The sequence below is a fragment of the Crocodylus siamensis genome, chromosome 5, assembly GCF_052110815.1.
Source record: "Crocodylus siamensis isolate JL-2025a chromosome 5, ASM5211081v1, whole genome shotgun sequence".
Lineage (NCBI taxonomy): Eukaryota > Metazoa > Chordata > Crocodylia > Crocodylidae > Crocodylus > Crocodylus siamensis.
In genome coordinates this window covers 175,941,645-175,960,773 of record NC_143399.1, presented here as the reverse complement: position 1 = coordinate 175,960,773, position 19,129 = coordinate 175,941,645, and the positions used below count along the sequence as shown (strand labels likewise).

General features: G+C 40.0%; 1 protein-coding gene across 2 annotated transcripts in view; it reads right to left on the bottom strand.

Annotated features, from left to right (window-relative positions):
• LOC149864949 (macrophage mannose receptor 1-like) overlaps window positions 1-19,129 on the bottom strand; it is a 109,666-nt gene that overhangs the window by 13,769 nt on the left and 76,768 nt on the right. For both annotated transcript variants that reach the window (XM_090047237.1, XM_090047236.1), the window contains exons 20-26: window positions 17,789-17,931; window positions 17,197-17,311; window positions 15,298-15,467; window positions 13,007-13,109; window positions 11,005-11,234; window positions 9,629-9,794; window positions 658-810 (exon numbers count right to left, since the gene is read on the bottom strand). In XM_090047237.1, coding sequence (XP_089903363.1) covers window positions 658-810; window positions 9,629-9,794; window positions 11,005-11,234; window positions 13,007-13,109; window positions 15,298-15,467; window positions 17,197-17,311; window positions 17,789-17,931 — 1,080 coding nt within the window. The remainder of the gene's footprint in view (window positions 1-657; window positions 811-9,628; window positions 9,795-11,004; window positions 11,235-13,006; window positions 13,110-15,297; window positions 15,468-17,196; window positions 17,312-17,788; window positions 17,932-19,129) is intronic.

Below are 19,129 nucleotides of genomic sequence, written 5' to 3'. Positions count from 1 at the left end.
AGTTAAGTTGAACTGTGCGAGTCATATTTCACATTAAATTCCAGGTTGATTATGCTTTGGTGATCCTTTAGTACCAAGGGTGCATAACACCTCAGCTGAGGGGGCACCCAACTGTGGGAGTTTGCTTCTAGCTGGTGCAGGGGAACCTAGGATGGGTCTCCCCCTGCACCAGCAATAAGGTGCAATGGGATCTAATGTGTAGTCCCATAGTCACACCTCCTGCCGTGCATGTGTGCCATGAAAGGAGGCGCAATTGTGTGGCCTGTGGATTAGACCCCATAGCATGTGGGGGAGGAATGGCTTGGCATGCAGAGGCAGCAGGGGGCAGGTGGCAGCTGCAATTCTGACTCCAAAGCTAACCCCTGTGCATCGCTTCCTCGTACTTGATTATAAGGTGAGGGACTTTATTCCCTATGTTAAATGGGATGGAAAACCTCATTTTCTAATCAAGCAATATGGTAATTGAAATAACTCAGAGGGAAATTGGTTCTATAATGTAAACAATGAAAAATGGGATAAAAATTAATAAAAACTCCAATTACTACTGCAGAAAAAGATTTTTTTCCTTAGCATTTAAGATATATTCACTCTTCTTTACAAAAAATTATACATATGCGATTTGTGAATGTTTTACCACTAATTCAAGATGACACTCACCTAATCGGAGACATTCTAAAGAGGCCTGGGCCCAGTTTCGAGTAAGTGATGACTCAAAGTAGTAACAATGGCCGCGGAATGGGATCCAAGATCGACGTTCTGCTGTTTCAGGACATGTTCCTGGGAGTTGTGGAGGATCAGTGGGGGCCTTCACTGTTAAAAAAAAAATCCAAATCATTTGACTGAACAGCTTTCTTATTTATGCTTTTACTATTAGTAGCGTATATTAATTTGATATGCTTTTTATTTTAACCACAAAACTCCTCAAAGCTCTTAATCTCAATACAAGCTCTGTAATTCTATATCCCTTATTATTATGCAATACTGGAAAAAATCTGAACTCGTGAATAAATAATGTTGCTGCAGCATTTTAACCTCTAACATCCTTATTCAGGAAAGCATGTTCTTATCTTTAAATACATTCTTCTATTCCCACTCAGTAAAGTACTTAGGCATATACTTACAGTTAAGAATGCACCTCAGCTCCATGTTGAATTTTACATGTTAAGCCCCATGTTGAGCTTTACAGATTTTGGACCTAAATCTGGTCAAATTGGATTATAAACCAATACTATTCTTGATGTAGAAAAGCTGTTCTGATGATTCTACAGGACTTCAAGTACAGGTTAAACCAGGATACTATAGGAAGGGATCCTGGTTTTCTCTGATCTTAAAAATCGCCAATTTCCCTGTTAAAAAAGTAACCTAAAATCCACATTTTTCCACGATCAAAATAAAACACCCCATTTGGGGATTTATTTAAATCACAGAAAATCAGCATGGCCCAAATAACTTAAAAATCATAATTTTTTTTTTTTTAATTTCACATCAGTGGAAAAATAGAGAAGCCCAATGATCATGTATGCATTTATGTTTCAAAACCAAGTAGTATGAATTAAGAAAACCTATTCCTGTAATACTTACTTATTGGACCTAAATTATTCCTGTTTCCTTTACAAAAGTTTCAAAGTCAAATTTCTTCGTGCTGTAGGAGAAAATGATTGTTTCTAAGTCTAGACAGTTGAAAATGAAAACAAAATCCCTCAGGTCATGGAAGGTAAACAAAATAGAAACAAATTTACAAGTATTTTGTTTACACTTACAATGGGTTTGGAATGTATAAGCTCTGCAATAATATGGTAGGGTTGAATTGGAATATCAATAGATAGATACTAATATTGTCCTAAATGAAATTTTTTACTGCATTTTAAAGTGGGTGTATGCAAAGTTAGAGCTGCCAGACTCTGGAATGAGCTCCCAAGTGAGGTGGGGTGCTACTGGGACTCTTCCCTACCTTGGGTGTCTTCAAGAGGAGGCTAGACAGATATTTGGCTGGGGTGATATGACCCTGACACCAATTCCTGACCAGGGCAGGGGGTCAGACCAGATGATCTGTTTAGGTCCCTTCTGACCCTAAGATACCATGATACTATGAAAGTATTGATGATGGTTTTAGCTGACCACTATTGTTGAAGAACAATAAATATAAGCATAAATTATTTCAAAATACACCAGTTGCTCCTCTGAATCTAGACAAATGAAAATTATTTTCATGGGGACTGACAACTTTATGTTAAAAAGCAATATTTAGAACACTGCAAATAATTCAAAAAGACTTTGGTGCTAAATGTATTTAAACAAATATTTGATATTATTTTGCCTCATAGATCTGTGCATGCAGAACAATTAGTTTTCTCTGGATATTTCAACAAATTCTTACAGCTGTGGACAGTTGTTCATTTCTATCACCACAAATTTCCTGGTCTGGGGAAGGCTGGGGAAACAGCAAAAGCTGGACTTCACCCAATCACAGAGGAGTCAGGAATAACATTCAGGTATTCATTATGGTGATAATCTCTAGAGGGGCATATCTTTCTCCTAGATGGGGCATATTTCCTCCCCAGGAAACTGTATGGATGCCTGTAGGCTGGAAATTTCAGATACTTTTAGTAGAAAGTATTATTCAACATCCTTATTCAACATCTTCACTAATGATCTGGAAAAGAGGATGCACAATGAAATCGCCAAGTTTTCAGATGATACCAAATTATTCCAGGTAGGCAAATACCAAAATGATGGAGAAGAGCTGCAGAAATATGTCACCAACCTAAGTGAATGGGCAAAAAAATGGCACATGAACCTTAATGTCGACAAGTGCAAAGTAAAGCACATGGGGAAAAACAACCTGAAGTATACATGCACAAGTCTTGGTTCTGAACTCAGTCAGGATTGTTGGCTGTAGCTGTATTGGTCTAAGGACATAAGGAGACAAGGTTCTTTGGGTAACTGTGATATCTTTTATCAGAACAACTAAATAGTTAAAAAAAATGATCATAGCAAGCTTTTGGGTACAAAAAGCTTGCAACGAACAATTTTTCCAACTATTTAGTTATTGAACTATTGAACTAACTATTGAACCAACTATTGAACTAACTGTTACAACTCAGGAAAGAGGCCTTAAGTCATTGTAGGTCTCTAAAAACATTAGCTCAATGTGCAGCGCCAACCAAAAAAGCCAATAAAATATTGAGCATCTTTAAGAAGGGAATTTAAAACAAGACTGAAAACATCATCATGTCTTTATACAAATCCATGGTGAATCCATATCTTAAATACTGTGTAAAGTTCTGGTCTCCACATCTCCAAAAGATGTACTAGAGTAAAAAAGGTACAGAAAATGACAACCAAAATAATCGGGGGGGCGGGGCAGTAGCTTTACCAGGAGAGACTAAAATGGCTAGGACTCTTGAGTTTGGAAAGGAGAAGGCTGAGGGGAATATAACAGAGTTCTATACCATCATGAAGCATGTGGAGCAGATGAACAGGAAACTGTAATACACCAAATCCCAGGACATTAGAACTAGGGGCAGTCACAGAAACTAGTATGAAATAATTGCCACAGGAGGTGGTAGAAGCAAATAGCATAGCCAGGTCCAGAAGGTACTAGACAAATTCATGGATGATAGCTCTATTAATAGGTCTTGAACAGAATGGCTGCAGATATTTTCTCTGGCATCTCTAAACCAATAAACGGGGGATGGATGTCACAGGGGAAGGGACATAACAAATAGGGAAGAGATCACTCTAGATATATTTGGTTCAATATATTTCTAAAGATAAAAAACACCTACTTCTCCTACTGTGAGAAAAAGGATACTGAGATAGATAGACCACTAGTCTGACCCAGTACAGCGTTCCTTATATTCTTAATATTAAGCAAAGTTCCTTTGCTGTGTCAGGTAACTGGAAAAAGACGTAAAACATACAGTTTTATTTTGGCTTCATACTTGTCACAGTAATGTCAGTTATCTCTGTGCTTCTTCCTTCTGTCAACTCATAGATTTCATAGACATTAGGGCTGGAAGGGACCTCGGAAGATCGTCAAATCCAGCCCCCTGCCCGAGGGGCAGGAAGTCAGCTGGGGTCATAGATCCCAGCAAGATAAACATCCAAATTTCTCTTGAAGACATTCAAAGTAGGTGTTTGAACCACCTCCAGTGGCAGGCTATTCTAGACCTTGGGGGCTCGGACAGAGCCTGACACACAATGACTATATGTAGCCAGAATCTAAAACTAAGGGGTAGTCCTAGCAGGTGCTTTATACTAACCCCAGACTTCCAATAGAAAACTAATATCTCTTCCTTCTAATAATGTTGTTAGAGATTAAATGTTCAGATTCAGTTGAACCGTTTCTAGACTGTAAAAGTACCATGCTCATCAGCAGGGTCCTCAAACATATTATTGGCTCTATATGGGGTTGAACCAGAGGTAGTAAAGCTATGTTTGCATAGCATGGTGAGCATGTGAAGCACTGCCACTCCACACATTTTCTCTCTTTTCTCTTGATTTTACCTGGTGTTCCGTTCATCTGGTGAATAATGCCCTGACTTTTTAAAATAGATTTTACTTTTACAGGTAACTTGTGAACACAATAGAAGGATGGGTCAAACATACTTATAGGTTTGCATGGGCAGATCTAGGATTTTGAAAATGAGGGTGCTGATGGTGTGGCACATCACCACACAGAACACAAGCCATTTTTCTCCAGTTAAAAATGAAATGCTTTATTAATATGCTAAGCGGTAGCATTATATTACCCAGATTAAGATCAAAGCAAAAATGTAGCCAAAAAATATTCAAAAGATATTGTGTCTTAGTCCTGCATTCATTAAAATTACATGTATATCTCATTCAGATTTATAAAATAAAATCTAGCCTTCTTGAGACTCTTGAAAGTGCCTCCAATATTTCGCTGTCAATCATTTATACTCCTGAGTTAACCTTAGGACACCTGAGCTAAGGTTTGCAGCTAGAGCTAAAAGCACTTTGTAAGGCTGTAAAATAGAAAAGAGACATTATCAGGAATGGCTAACAGATAGCAAAATTGCAAAAGGACTGTTTAAATAGTGGAACATCAAGATCATTAAAAGTCATTAATACCTGTAGAATAGAGAGAGATTAGCAGGAATCAGGGAAGTGGCAATGAGCCATAAGTCAATTGGCTCTCTCAGCACAACCTGAATAGAAATGTCACTTCCACTCTGAGGCAGTTAGTTTTAAAGTTTGGGTGGAACAGGTATCAAAGGTGGGAGCATGACTGCAGCACTGCATATCCCCTGGACCCACCCCTGTAAGTTTGTGTTTGTCTCAGCATCTAGCTGGTGACAAATTTAACAAAGAAAAAATATAAGCAAATAAAAGTGATAACATAAGGGGTTTTTTCTCCTTCAAACTGCAGTTTTAGGGCTCTGGAGATGATGATGATGACATTCAATTAGAGGAAGGAACAAGTCTGTGGTTTTGGCACTGGATCAGCAACCAGAAAGCTTATGTTCCGCTTGTTAGTTTGCAATGTAACTTTGGGTGAGTCACCAAATCAGTGAGTTTCCTTTCTTTATAAGTGGGATCATGATCTGTCATTGTAAAATGATATAAAAGCTATTCATTATAATTCCTCAGCTAACATGTGCCTGCTTGGTTGATGATGCATATACAATACCTCCTTTATTCATTCAGGGTTATTTTTTGTCATATATTTGTTTGGTAACATATGGAAACCGATTACTTATCCAGTTTTTCACAGATTACCATGTCATCTATATATGGACAATATTTATCAACATATTTCTTGCACATTAGATTTAATTTGGGAAATAAAGGACTGAGAGTACATACTGTAATGTACCAAGTGGGGTAAATAGTAAAATTTCCAGTTACATTTATAACCAAATAATATGATCACAGTACTCACATGTATTTTATTTATTTATTATCAATTTTCTATTGCAGCTCTGGAAATATCATTCTGTTATCAAGGGCAAAGTTTCTTGTTTCATAGACATCAGGGCTGGAAGGGACCTTGGGAGATCATTGAGTCCAGCCCCCTGCCCAAAGGGCAGGAAGTCAGCTGGGGTCATAGGATCCCAGCAAGATAAGCATCCAATTTACTCTTGAAGGTGTTCAATGTAGGTGCTTGAACCACCTCCGCTGGCAGACTCTTCCAGACCTTGGGGGCTCGGACAGTAAAGAAGTTCTTCCTTATGTCCAGCCTGAAACGGTCTTGCAGGAGTTTGTGACCGTTCGACCTCGTCATCCCTTGGGGCACTCTGGTGAACAAACGTTCCCCCAGATCCTGGTGGTCACCCCTGATAAACTTGTAGGTGGCCATCAGATCACCCCTGAGCTTACGCTTTTCCAGGCTAAAGAGTCCCATGTCTCTCAGCCTACCATCGTAAGATCTGTTTTCCTGACCTCTGATCATGCACGTGGTTCTCCTCTGGACTCTCTCAAGCTTCTCCACATCCTTTTTGAATTGTGGAGGCCAAACCTGGACACAGTACTCCAGTTGCAGCCTCACCAAGGCCGAGTACAAGGGGAGAATGACGTCCCGGGATTTGCTTGAGAAGCACCTATGGATGCAAGCCAGCGTTTTGGTCGCTTTATTAGCTGCAGCATCGCATTGCAGGCTCATGTTCATCTTGTGGTCAATGATGACCCCCAAGTCTCTTTCTTCTATAGTGCTATCCAATGTAGCACTGCCGAGCCTATAAGGGTGCTGCAGGTTTTTCCTCCCAAGGTGGAGAACCTTGCATTTTTTGGTGTTAAACACCATGAGGTTCTCGTCTGCCCGTTTGCTGAGCTTGTCCAGGTCAGCCTGGATCACCCGCCTATCTTCTGGTGTGGATGCTTTGCCCCAAAGTTTGGTGTCATCGGCGAACTTGGCCAGTCCACTCCTGACTCCAATGTCCACATCGTTAATGAAGATGTTGAACAGTATGGGTCCCAGGACAGAGCCTTGAGGGACCCCACTGGTCACAGGGCACCACGATGAGTGACTGCCATCAATCACAACCCTCTGGGTCCGACCACGGAGCCAATTTTCCAGCCAGCGGATCGTGGTGGAGCCAAGGCCACAACTGGCCAGTTTGGCCAAGAGGTGATCATGGGAGCTTTTTTGAAGTCAAGATATATGACATCAATCTCTTCTCCCTTGTCCAGGTGATAGGTCACCTGGTCATAGAAGGAAATGAGATTGGTCAAACAAGACCTACCAGCAACAAACCCGTGCTGGCTATCCCTTAGGATGTTAGCCTGGGCCAGTCCATCAAGGATGGCCTCCTTAATAAACTTTTCTAAGATCTTCCCCAGGATAGAAATCAGGCTAATGGGCCTGTAGTTAGCCGGTCCACTCTCCTCCCTTTCTTGAAGATCGGCACCACATTGGCCTTCTCCCTACCATTACCAAAATCACACCTGAGAAGCAAGCCTATACAGAGCCTATCACGGGGGAGGGGGAAGGGGCAGGAGGGTCATTTGGCCTCGGCCTCTCATTCACAGAGGGCCTCAGATTTAGACTTTTGACATTATCTCCAAATGAGGTTATACATACAGACACAGAGATACACTGACAGGATTGAAAGAAGATGTTCATCATACAACTTTAAACTTGTGTCCCATTAACAGGCCACACCACCTGTAGTGTACTATGAATTAATATTTTTTTAATATACCAGGAGCCCTTAAAAAATGGGAGTGGCCTGGGCCTCTCTCAACCTCTGGGAGGGCCTAAGCCTATATAAATACCAGCACATTTCTTAGCTGTCCTCTTACTGTCAAAGACTGAGTTTATACAAAATTCAGTGGCTAGGATAATGGATTAACTATTTCTATCATCTTCAAACTACACTGCTGTGCTAAGTGACTAATCAAACTTATGATGCCTCTTTCACAATTTCTGGTGTTTCTGCCACTATTAATATATTTGAGCTGCCTCAGCAATTTGTTTCTTCTGTTGTTTTATGATTATGTTCATTAAACATTCAGCTCATGTAGGGTTCTATGAAACAGAGACAAAAGGTAGTCTCTGCCTCATACAATGTGTAGTAACATTTGCATGCGACACTTACTATCTGAAAGTAATTAGCCTATCCTGGTATTACAGGAGTTTCAGAAGAAGGTTCAGGTTCAGAAAATTATTCTGTTTATTCCAGGCTTTGCATGAGCAATGATAGGAAGCATTTTTAGCTCAGTAGGTAGGAATAACCACTGGCTTTGATTGCTTCCCCTGATTTGAGTCCTTCTGCTCAGTTGTCCCTCTAATCCACTTGTCCTTTTATTGGTCTTTGATATTTACTCAGTATTGAAATGAAAGTATATGGTACTTAATGACAAAAATATGGGATATTGCTCTAACCCAATTGTAACTGGGGGCCCTAACCCTGTTACTCAACTGAGAGGGGAACAGAAACAGAAAAACAGGAGCTGGAACCCATGGCTGTGGAGAGGGAGGACCCATGCAGTGAGCCAGGGCCTTGCTCCTTTAAGAAAACGAAGCATATGGCACAGAGGCTGTCAGTTATTCAAAGATGAGATGTGCCTGTGAAGGGTGAGACAAGGCAGGCACCTGGCTGGCTGAAACCTCAGACATTTAAGGACGGCAAGAAGGTGGTCAGAGAAGGGAAGAAAGTGTGAGTTGCGGCTGGTGGGATGAGTAGGTGCTCTTGGACCATACAGGTACATAGGAGTTCTTGCATTGCAAACACCAGGAACCTCAGTGACACAGACACTGCAAACTTTTGACAAGTCACCAGCAGCAGCAGCCCAGCCCATCCTATGATGTTTTGGTGCTATGTGTGAGATGACTTCTGCTAAAGTGGTAGCATTCTTTTTTTCCCTCCCTCCTTTCTTTTTGTGATATTTTCTCTGCTGCATTGAACCCCGGGAAAAGGAGAAGTTTATGTAAGGTAGCAGCCTGCAGTTATGTTGGAATTAATTCAGTGGACTGGGTGTGTAGCTGGAAGGGGAGTTTGTGGAAACCAGTGAGGTGCAAACAAGGTGCCACAAGTTGCAGGGTCCTAACAGGGCAAGACATAGGCCAGAGCAATGCCAGAGACTAAGGGCTGGAGCTCATATGCTCGACTTGGGCACAGTGGGCCTTGGCAGAAAGAGCCCAGCTAGAGAAAAGAGGCAGAAGCTGGGAAATGGCCAAAACCTGAGAAGTGTTTGGAGGCTGAGGCAGGCCAGAGGGCAGAGTGAGGCCGGATCCTCCTGAGAACAATGTCCGATAGCACCTGGAAGACACGGGCTTCACTATGGGAGCAGCAGGAGCTCATAATTGTTACCTTTAAGGCTTGAATTGGGAGACTACTGATTTTCCAGCAAATAAGTGGCAGTCAAGACCCCCCCGTGGGGCACCGACTGACGTCCAGTACAGTAACAAGCTTGTTCCTCCCTTAAAGTGACAGCGAAGCCAAAAAGAACCACACAGCCTTGATGCACAGGTGAAAGGCACAGGAACTTACATAGGGATTCTATCTAATGTCAGCCCTTCTAATTCAAATTTTACATTCTTCCAGGCTTTAAAACTCATTAGGGCAGAAGTAGTCATCCACTGCCTATTGTATACTGCCCAACATACCGCAATGTCAATAAATAGTTGTTATAATTACAATTCTTATATTTAAATGCTTACCATTAGACCTTTTACATACAAAGAAGTAGCTTTCATTACAAAATCCTGTCTTCCAGGCTCCATCAAGATCCAAATAGACACAAGCTATTTTTTGCTTTGGCTCCCCTTCTGCCCACTTAGTATACTTCATTTTCCAGTTATCAATCCATTCATAATGGCCCTCCGTCTAAAAGCAAAATAATTAATATAAATGATAAATCAGAAGTACTGGTAGCTTCTTCAGTATCAGTTTGGTGAGAGGAATTATTATATTGTCTTATGCTATATCATTGGCATAACATGAAATAGAATAGCATGCTTAGAGTTATGTTATCTGACAGGTGTAAACTGTCTGTTCATCTGCCTTTACCAGAAGTTTTTAAGTCAAGAATCTAAAGAAGAGGAAAGTGGCTCAAACTTTTGGATTTATGTTGTTGCATATGTCATTTTTCAGTGATAAATGTGTTGGCATCACTACATTTAGTGCAAAAAAAAACTTTGCTCAAAAAGGCCCACTTTTTAAGGAATTCATATGGATTACATCAAATTTATTGCTTACAGGAAAAAAGTTTCATTTGGAAAACCCAACATTTTTGGTTTTCAAATTCAAAAGGAAACCTAAAATTTGTTTCAGGTATAACTAAGTATTTCTTTGAGTCTAAAATTATTCTTTTTTACTTTCTGATTTGCCAAAGATTTAAAAAAAAAATTTTTCAGAAGATCTGAAACAATTAAAAAGTGACATTGAATTGAAAAATGCATTGCTCTGCCACTTCTAATAAGTTCACTACCATCACTTATTCTTTCAGCATTTTTTAGAAACAGACTATGGTATTTTTTTCCAGTCAGATGTACTTAATTTGTCTTGTCAATAGGCAAGAATGGCAAAAGTAGTGATTATACCAATTGTCTGCAGTAATTGTTCATTTCAAACGTTAACAATTTTTTGGATATTGTAGAGATAGGCGTTGTTGAAATAAACTAACAAACTGGATGAGCCACTTACTATTTGACTTACCATCAGCAAAGTGGGACTGTAGCTTTTACTACCTCCACTTTATTATGGCATTTAACATCTTAAAACAATCAGAAATTTATTTCAAAGAATTATACACCCAAGTTTATAATGAAAAAAACCACAACACAGCTAACTCAACACAAAAAAACTACATAAAACTGAATTCCACAAAAAGATGAACATTTAAATGTGGCATCTAATCCAACTAATGCCAAAAGTATAACTAAATTTGCCACCTTTAAACATTAATCAAATATGTAAACAATTAGAGCCATTAAATAATCTAAAGAACTCACAAATGAACCGATAAACATGAAATCCAAGAAATGTATTATCAGAAAGAATAGCATCAGCATATTAATTTGTTTAGTGTTCTTACCATATTGCTATTCAGACCAATCCATATACGTTCCCCATACTTTAATATCTGTAGCCACAGATACGAATGACTGTATGGATCCAAGATGCTGGCGAGGTCTGAGAGATCACCCCTACAGAATTTTCGAGCATCCTCCCATTTCATTGGCAAATGGATCAAGGAATAATTGCTGTTACCAAGAAGGACAAATTGTGGTGGCAGGGATGTTGCTGAAGGGGGCAACTTAGGGTCTATAGTGAAAAGAAAAGAAAAAAAAAAGAGAAACACAGCAGTATGTTTATGTATTATTTCACACACACACGTGCATGCAAAAATGGTCAGGGGCAGATTGCAGCTGTATAAGTTTTCAAAGCTGAAAAGAAAAAATCCACCTTTATTCCTGGCATAGGAGAAGCTATAAACTGCCCACTAGAAATGCATTGTACTAGGCCAACATCAGTTGCAATGACCAGGTCCCCAGAGCTGGAAATGACAAGGCTGCCTGAAGCTGATCTGAAATCTGCAGAAGAAATTTGTCCATATCAGTCAGCGTTAGAGCCAGTCAAAAAGTTTTGGTGGAATATTTTTCTGTCAAAACAGAAATGTTTTGCAAAATATATTTGCAAAATAGCTGTCACATGGGAACCCCAGGTGAATTTCCTGACCACTGGTGATGCAAAAAACCTATCCAACCTCTACTGGTTCTGTTTCACTTTGTACAAACTACATTTCACCCCATGGGAAGGGTACTGGCATGGGATGGACAGCAGTCCCCTGCATCCACTCTGCATGCTGTAGTCACTGAGCTATTGACTATTTGGGGAAGGGAGTTGTTGGGAGGGTCTCTCTCCCTACCATTTCATGATGACATTTAGAAGAGGTTGGTCTTATTCTGCAATGATAAAGACATTTTGAAATCTTAAAATATCTAAAAAGGAATGGAATAGTGACTTTTGGCCAACTTCAATCAAAGGATCTTCTAAGCTTAACCTGAGAGTAACACAACTTCATCATCCCTTCCTTTTTCTTTCTCTTCCTTCTCACCCGTCATGTACCCAGTCAGATAGTCATGATCTAGGCCCTCTTGTTCATCCTATAAATCATTCCAGAAATAAAGTAGCCACATGATATGAAGAAAAATAATTACAACAGCTCCATGTTTATGTCACAGTCACTTGAGATTATATTTGGGGTGTTTAGAGGTAAAACTTTTTCCACCAAAGATCTGAAAGTTGACTTGATCTTTCCAGCTCATGCATCATAACCAATAAGAAACATGCATGTCAAATTTTACTTTTTCTAATATTACACGAGCCCACTAAAGACAGAGAATTTGTCCTCCTATAAAATGAGGGAAAAGTTGACTTTGTCATCAACAGTAACTATTAATTCTGATATCTCAAGACCTAAAATAGAACCAGCTCACATACTGGTAGACTGATTCTACAAAGCTAACAACAATAAAGTTGAAAAAGATTGGTGAGAAAATAAAGAGGACATCAAAAAGATTAAGAGAAGCTATTATTCTGAGTGCCTCCAAGGGGAAGGGCATTTCAACACACAGAATTTACATTAGTTTAATTTACACTAGGTCAGGTCTACTGTATGCATACTGTTGCACTAGTTTCTGGTTTTGCAAATGGTGTGATTTTGAACCAGTTACCCAAACTGGTGGAACCTTTGAATGTGCATGTTCTTAAATAACTCTAAAACTGGCTTATTTTGATTTTGTGTTAACCAGTCAACAGGCTCAAGTCAAGTAGATAAACAGTTTTAACCCAATTTACGTGTTATCATATAAGGGTCTGCATTAGTATATTTTTCTAACAATGTACTTTTCATGTGTAAGCAAGTCTTTAAAAATTGTTTAAATCAAGCCTTTCATAGGCATATCTTGGAAAAGTCATTTAGTGGAAGTGAAGGGTAGAGGTGATATAATGGAAATTTACCATTTAAGCCCCAAGTAATGTCTAAAGATAGCACATAAAATCTTATGTGAAGAGGCTGATGAAAAATAACACACCTGCATTAGTTTGGCATATATAGCCTCTGTTGTTGTCACAGCTTTCATCCACCCATTTCCCAGCCTCCTTTATAGGTTTATTTCTCATGACAACACAGTCAGCCTAGGGGGAAAAGGATAGAAAAAGCAGTAAAAAAGTACCAGAAGTAAAGACAACCTCCTCCTCCTTTTACATCCATTGAAACACGTGGTCCCAGAGATTAATTCCTTATCATTTTAAGATTCAGTCTTTCAGCTTAGGATACTGACTTCTATATATTCATACCCCTCATGTACTGCTTTTATCTTTTAACCTTGCTCTGACTTCCACAGGACTGGGCTGTGTGTGTGGACCACAGAGATTCTAATAACTTCCCTTCCTCAGTTAGCTCAAAGTGGAAAAAACAAAGCCCGAAGGAAGTTCTGAGGGAGCTCTTTCATGAGTTTGATCATGACAGAAGAGACTGACTACCCTCAATGCATCACCCCTCTGCTGCACCAACTCTGGGACATACAACTGGCAGTGGGCACTCCTGACACTTTTCTCCATTTTCCAAATTCATAGCTGTAACTGTGTAAAATATTCACAATAAAACTTGAAAAAAACCTTAGGCATGAAATGGGTCACAGATTTGATAAGCCTAACTTACAATTCATAGTTACAGTGCAAACAGGGTTACAGCGGACAATAACCTGAATATGAGCCAACAATATGCCCTTGTTGCGAAGAAGGCTAACAGCACGCGGGGCTGCATTAGTAGAAGCGTTGCCAGCAGATCCAGGGAAGTGATTAGTTCTCAGCACTGGTGAGGTCACATCTGGAGTATTGTGTCCAGTTTTGGGCCTTCCACTATAGAAAGGATGTGAACAAATTGGAGAGTCCCGCAGAGAACAACATAAATGGTTAGGGAGCTGGGGCACATGACTCCTGAGGAGAGGCTGAGGGAACTGGGCTTATTTAGTCTGGAGAAGAAAAGACTGGGGAGGTGATTTAATAGCAGCCTTCAACTACCTGAAGGGTGGTTCCAGAGAAGATGGAGCTAGACTGTTCTCAGTGATAGCAAAGAACAGAACAAGGAGCAACAGTCTCAGGTTGCAGCAAGGGAAATTTAAGCTAGATATTAGGAAAAACTCTCACTAGGAGGGTAGTAAAGCACTGGAACAGATTACCCAGAGAGACTGTGGAATTTCCATTCTTAAAGGTTTAAGACCCAGCAAGACAAATCCTTGGGTGGGTAAATCTAGTTGGGGATGGTCCTGCCTTGAACACAGGGTTGGACTAGATGACCTCTTGAGGTCCCTTCCAACCCTAATTTTCAATGATTCTGTGATTTCCCTGACCCATTTCCAAAGCCACAGAACTTATTTGAAAATACATCACAAATATAATCTTTTTATCACACTCACAACCCTGACCACAGCATACCCCTGGAGCCCCAAGTTTTCTCCTCCTATCCCACTCCTTATCCCAAGGAACAGGCCAAAGTTTTCCTCAAGATGATTCCTTATCCCCATAAGCCTCAGCTACACCAGCCTTATACTGGACTTCATAGATGTAGCAGGGGAATCTCTGCCAGATCCAGGTGGCTTCCCTTTGGATTCTGAAACAATTTTATGTCCCCCTTCCCACAGAATGAGTGAGCCTGGAATATCACTCACCCACAGATCACTCTTTACCACAGGCAGTCAGGAAGTATACAAGATAACAGAAAGATTTATTATATAGGAGAAAAGAATAATGCAAGCAAAACAGACCCTAAGTGTGAAGACAGAACAAAACACAAGCATCTTACTATCTCATCTGGCTGTAACCTGGCACTCCTGAGAGTCCTGCCAGTGTTTCTAAAGATCAGCTTTCCTGCTGATCCAGCCAGTACTGGCTACTGGGAACCTGGACTGCCTCAAAGCTTGGGACAGTCCAAGATCCCTTCTCTCTTTCTGACAGGTCCCTAAATACTGGCAAGCTAGTCCCAAGCCAGACCCACCTCATCTCCCTAACAGCATTGTGCTAATTGCTCAAGCATCTGAGAATCCTGTGTGTCAGGTATCCAGGTTGCAGCTGTATTGGTCTAGAAGCAAAGGTAGAGGTATTGCCTCTACTCGTGGTAGAGGTGATATCTTTTATTACACCAACTAGATTTCTGCAAAATAATGAATTCTTTAATTGCAAGCTTTCAGGCATGAACACCCTTCATCAGGCATAGGAGAAAAGGTTGTAAAAGTTCTCCTGGGACTTTTCTCCTGTAAAGTTCTCCTGGGAGTACTAGTTACAGTTAGTTAAACATGATTCGTGATTAGCAATTGATGCTCACCTGGCTATCATATGAGTATAAATCCGCCTGTCCAGATGGAAAGCCATTCGCCCAGTTTGTATAGTATACTCCACTTCCATCAGTCCAAAGGAACCTGAGTTCATGGTTTATATCATTTAAACCAATCCATGTGTCAGTTACAGAACCCTTTAAATGAAAGATGAGGAAAGCTAAAAAAAAAAAAAAAAAAGATGCAACATATTGTTGAACACAGCTGCTTCTCATCAATGAAGTTGCTAATGTATCTATGGGTGCAAACAAACATCGCCCTTGTACTGCCATAAAAGTTGCTATGTTGTGAACAAAAAGATGTCCTAGCCCCTTGTCACGCTTCAAGTGCCCAAAAATGATGCCAGGACCAAAGGTAGTCACGGTTTGCAATCCTTTGGAAGATGTCTGTTTGCTTATTATGTGTGATGGGCGTTCCCCTGCAGGGGAATCCATAGAGATTCCCCCTGCTTGCAGACACACATCTTGAGTCAGTGTGTGGCACCTGGGGTTGTTACCCAGCAGAATCGAGTCCCGGGAGCAGCAGAGGCCTGACCCCCAGGGAATATAGCCTTGAGGACATCTGTAGACACCAATGAAGTGGGTCAGCTGTGCCAGAACATATCCCAGTAGTTAATCCCACTTCAGAAACGATGTCTGTTTCTAGCCTGTGAGATATGTGGGGATATATGGGATAGCCAGATTCCAAAATAGTCTCAGTATATTGAGCACTGTTGAATTTATAATATGATAGTGTGTCACTTTTGTGAGTAAAAATGAAAGGAATGGATATTACTCAAACTTTAAGATACAAAGAACAGAAAAAGACCCTAATTAAATTGTGAACAAGATAGGAATATCTTTCAAAATAGTTTTTTTCATTTTAGAGAGTAAGGAAATAAACTATTTTTGACTTTGTTCAATATTGTTGCTGTGTTTCTAACATACCAAACGTGTCACTGAAAGTAGTCCCAGCCACTTTTTAATACATAGTAACCAATGATTCTTGAGAAACTAACTTTTACCAACTTCTAGCGTTTCAGCAATGAGCTTCCTCTACCTGTGAACTTAATATCTATTTGCATTTCTCTCTGTTCCTAGCTCTTAGTCCTCCAATGTTTTATTAAATGAACACAGTCTGTGTCTTACCTTCCAAAAATAAAACCTGTAGATTCTTTGCCAAATATTAACACAATTATCCTGGCAAGAACTGCTCAGGAAGTCAACCCCTTTCCAGTGGACTTGCACTGCTGAAGTAATAGTGATTTTGCCCTATTGTCCATCTGCCTCTTAACTGGAATGAAACCCTATGCAGAAACTACCCAGAATTTGCACAAGGTGTTCACAATAGGAATTCAAATCATAGGTTTGCCTATAAAGCAAATTACATTTTGAATAAACAAGCATTCACATTCTCGTTCCTGATCTTTTAGCATTTGGAAAAGCATGCACTGTGATAAAATGAATGGCATTTTTTCTAAATGTACACCAGTGTAACTGACCAGAATATAAACACTGAGTTCTTTCACTATGACTGCTAATATTGTGATCATTTGAATTTACATCAGTAAGTTTAGTGCAGTGTCACTTTTTCATAGTTCCTGTCTCATTGTCCTACATGCTCCTCTATTTCTTTATCCATTTACAACTCTATTTTCCTACTCCATTTTTTCACAGAATGAAAAATCCTCTAACTGCCATTTTCCCTGCCTGGTAAGATCATGGTATTACTTTGTTCTACAGCTGAGAGCTACTGCTGAAAAAAGCATATAGCGCTTCAAACTTTGTAGTTATATTCTCATCTAAAACTTTTACTGATGCAAGTGTGCATTTATAATTTTTTTGGTATATATTACATGAGGTCTTATCTAGTTGCAAAAGACAAATGCAAAAAAAATGAAAGGACAGTACCTTGCACTTCTCCATTAAGTATGGTAGCCAGATTTCCTCCTAAATCCATGCAAGCTTTCCTTGCAGCATGCCAGCTTTTACGCTCATCTTCTTTAGAGCCAAATATTCTATAACACTAAAATGAGAATAAATCTGAATATCTTATTTCAATACTCCCTAAAAATTGGAAGCCTTTCCTTTTGAATACACATGACCACCATGTAGCCTTGTGCAAGAAAAGAGAAAGGAAAATGTTTGGCATAGTCATAAAACAATTTAAATGTAGTCTTCTACAGATTTGTTTAAAAGCCCTAGTTACAATAGGCTTTTGAAGCTGGTACATTTGAGTCAGTGAAAAAACAGTATGTGGTATAAGAATATGTGTATATAATTTGCTTGCATGCAGTCTCATAATTGAAAATGTCCGAATACACTTTGCATGCAAAAGAGAGTAGATTAATAAAAAGAGAGAGATACATATACTGACCTCCCTTTGTCAAAATCCCATCCAGTGATGTATTAGGAGTAAGAAATATTAAAAAATTGAAATCTGCTTATTCTACATTCAATTCTTCTGCCAAAAATACAACATATAGAAAGTATGTTACTGTACCTTATTCTTATACAAAAGCCAATTTTCTCGACATCCTGCCTTAGATTGAAGTGTTGTTGGAGGAACAGTCACATTAATGGAACTGTTGTGTCTTTCACATACATAAGGATTTGGATATCCACAGTTTATATCATTCCAAAATCCTGAACACAACAAAAATAAGTAACTGATAAGAATAACTTATGAAAACTTATTATATGGCCTATTTGTTGAATCAAAAAAATTCACTGTTACATTAATTAGACTACTGTTACCTGAAGTATATTGGTATTAAAAGTATAAAGGCCCTTTGCACACATTATATTTGTCATGCTACCTCCACTTTTTTAGCACAACAAAAAAGCAAGCATTCACACATCACTGGCTTTCATTACACTAAAAAAATGCCTAATCCATCACAAAAATGGAGGATCTGCAACAAAAGGTTGTTGTTTCAAACATCTCCATGAGAAATTTAATATGTGTGCAACCCCTTCAGGTCTCTCTGACCCTCAAGTATTCCATAGTGCATTTCCAGAATAAAAAACAAATGTCTGTTCACTTGTTTATCAATCCAATCTACACAGTTTAGACTAACCTGAAATGATTGAATCAATTCAGACTTGGGCTTTTTGACTGTCTTGACTTAATCAGAGAGCCCCACAGGTAGTGACTTTACTGTCAACCTTGTCAGTTGTTGTTGCTGGTCAACAGAGGCTGAAGGGGCTGCAGCCTCACCAAGGGTTGATTGGGAGGTCTCTGCCACCCAATTAGGCCTTGCCATGGAAGGTGGCTTGCACCAGCAACAGCACAAATCTGTCAATGAGACTAGGGTGGCCACCTATCCCTAACTGGGTGAGACAGTCCCAAAAATTTAAAGAAGTCCCAGTCCCAGGCTGAATGATTCCAGGAAACCATTTTTGTCCCAGATTCCCCTGGACACAGTTAAATATCATCCCAGTATCATGTGTAGGGATCCAGGTTTTCCATTTGCCATGGAAAAACATGGGAAATGGTGGATTTCCCCTTGCAGATTGGCATAGTTCCAGCCTGCAAGGGGCTGTTTGGGACTCAGGGGAGTGGGACACAGGGAGCATGACACAATGCATGTGGTCAACAATAAAGCTGTGGAGAGCATCTCCCCTAGCTGCCTACAGGTAAGCCTACTGGGGGGAGGAGGAGGGATGGGGGACAGGGGAGGCAGACTGAGGCCTGCATGGTGAGGGAGTGAGACAGGGTTGGTAGCTGGTGTTGAGATCATTGCCAGCTAGGGCAGTGCATGAGTCCCAGGGCCAGGTGGGAATGTGCGATCAGGGGGCCTGGCTGGGGGAGCAGGACAGAGCCACAGGATGGCTGCTAACC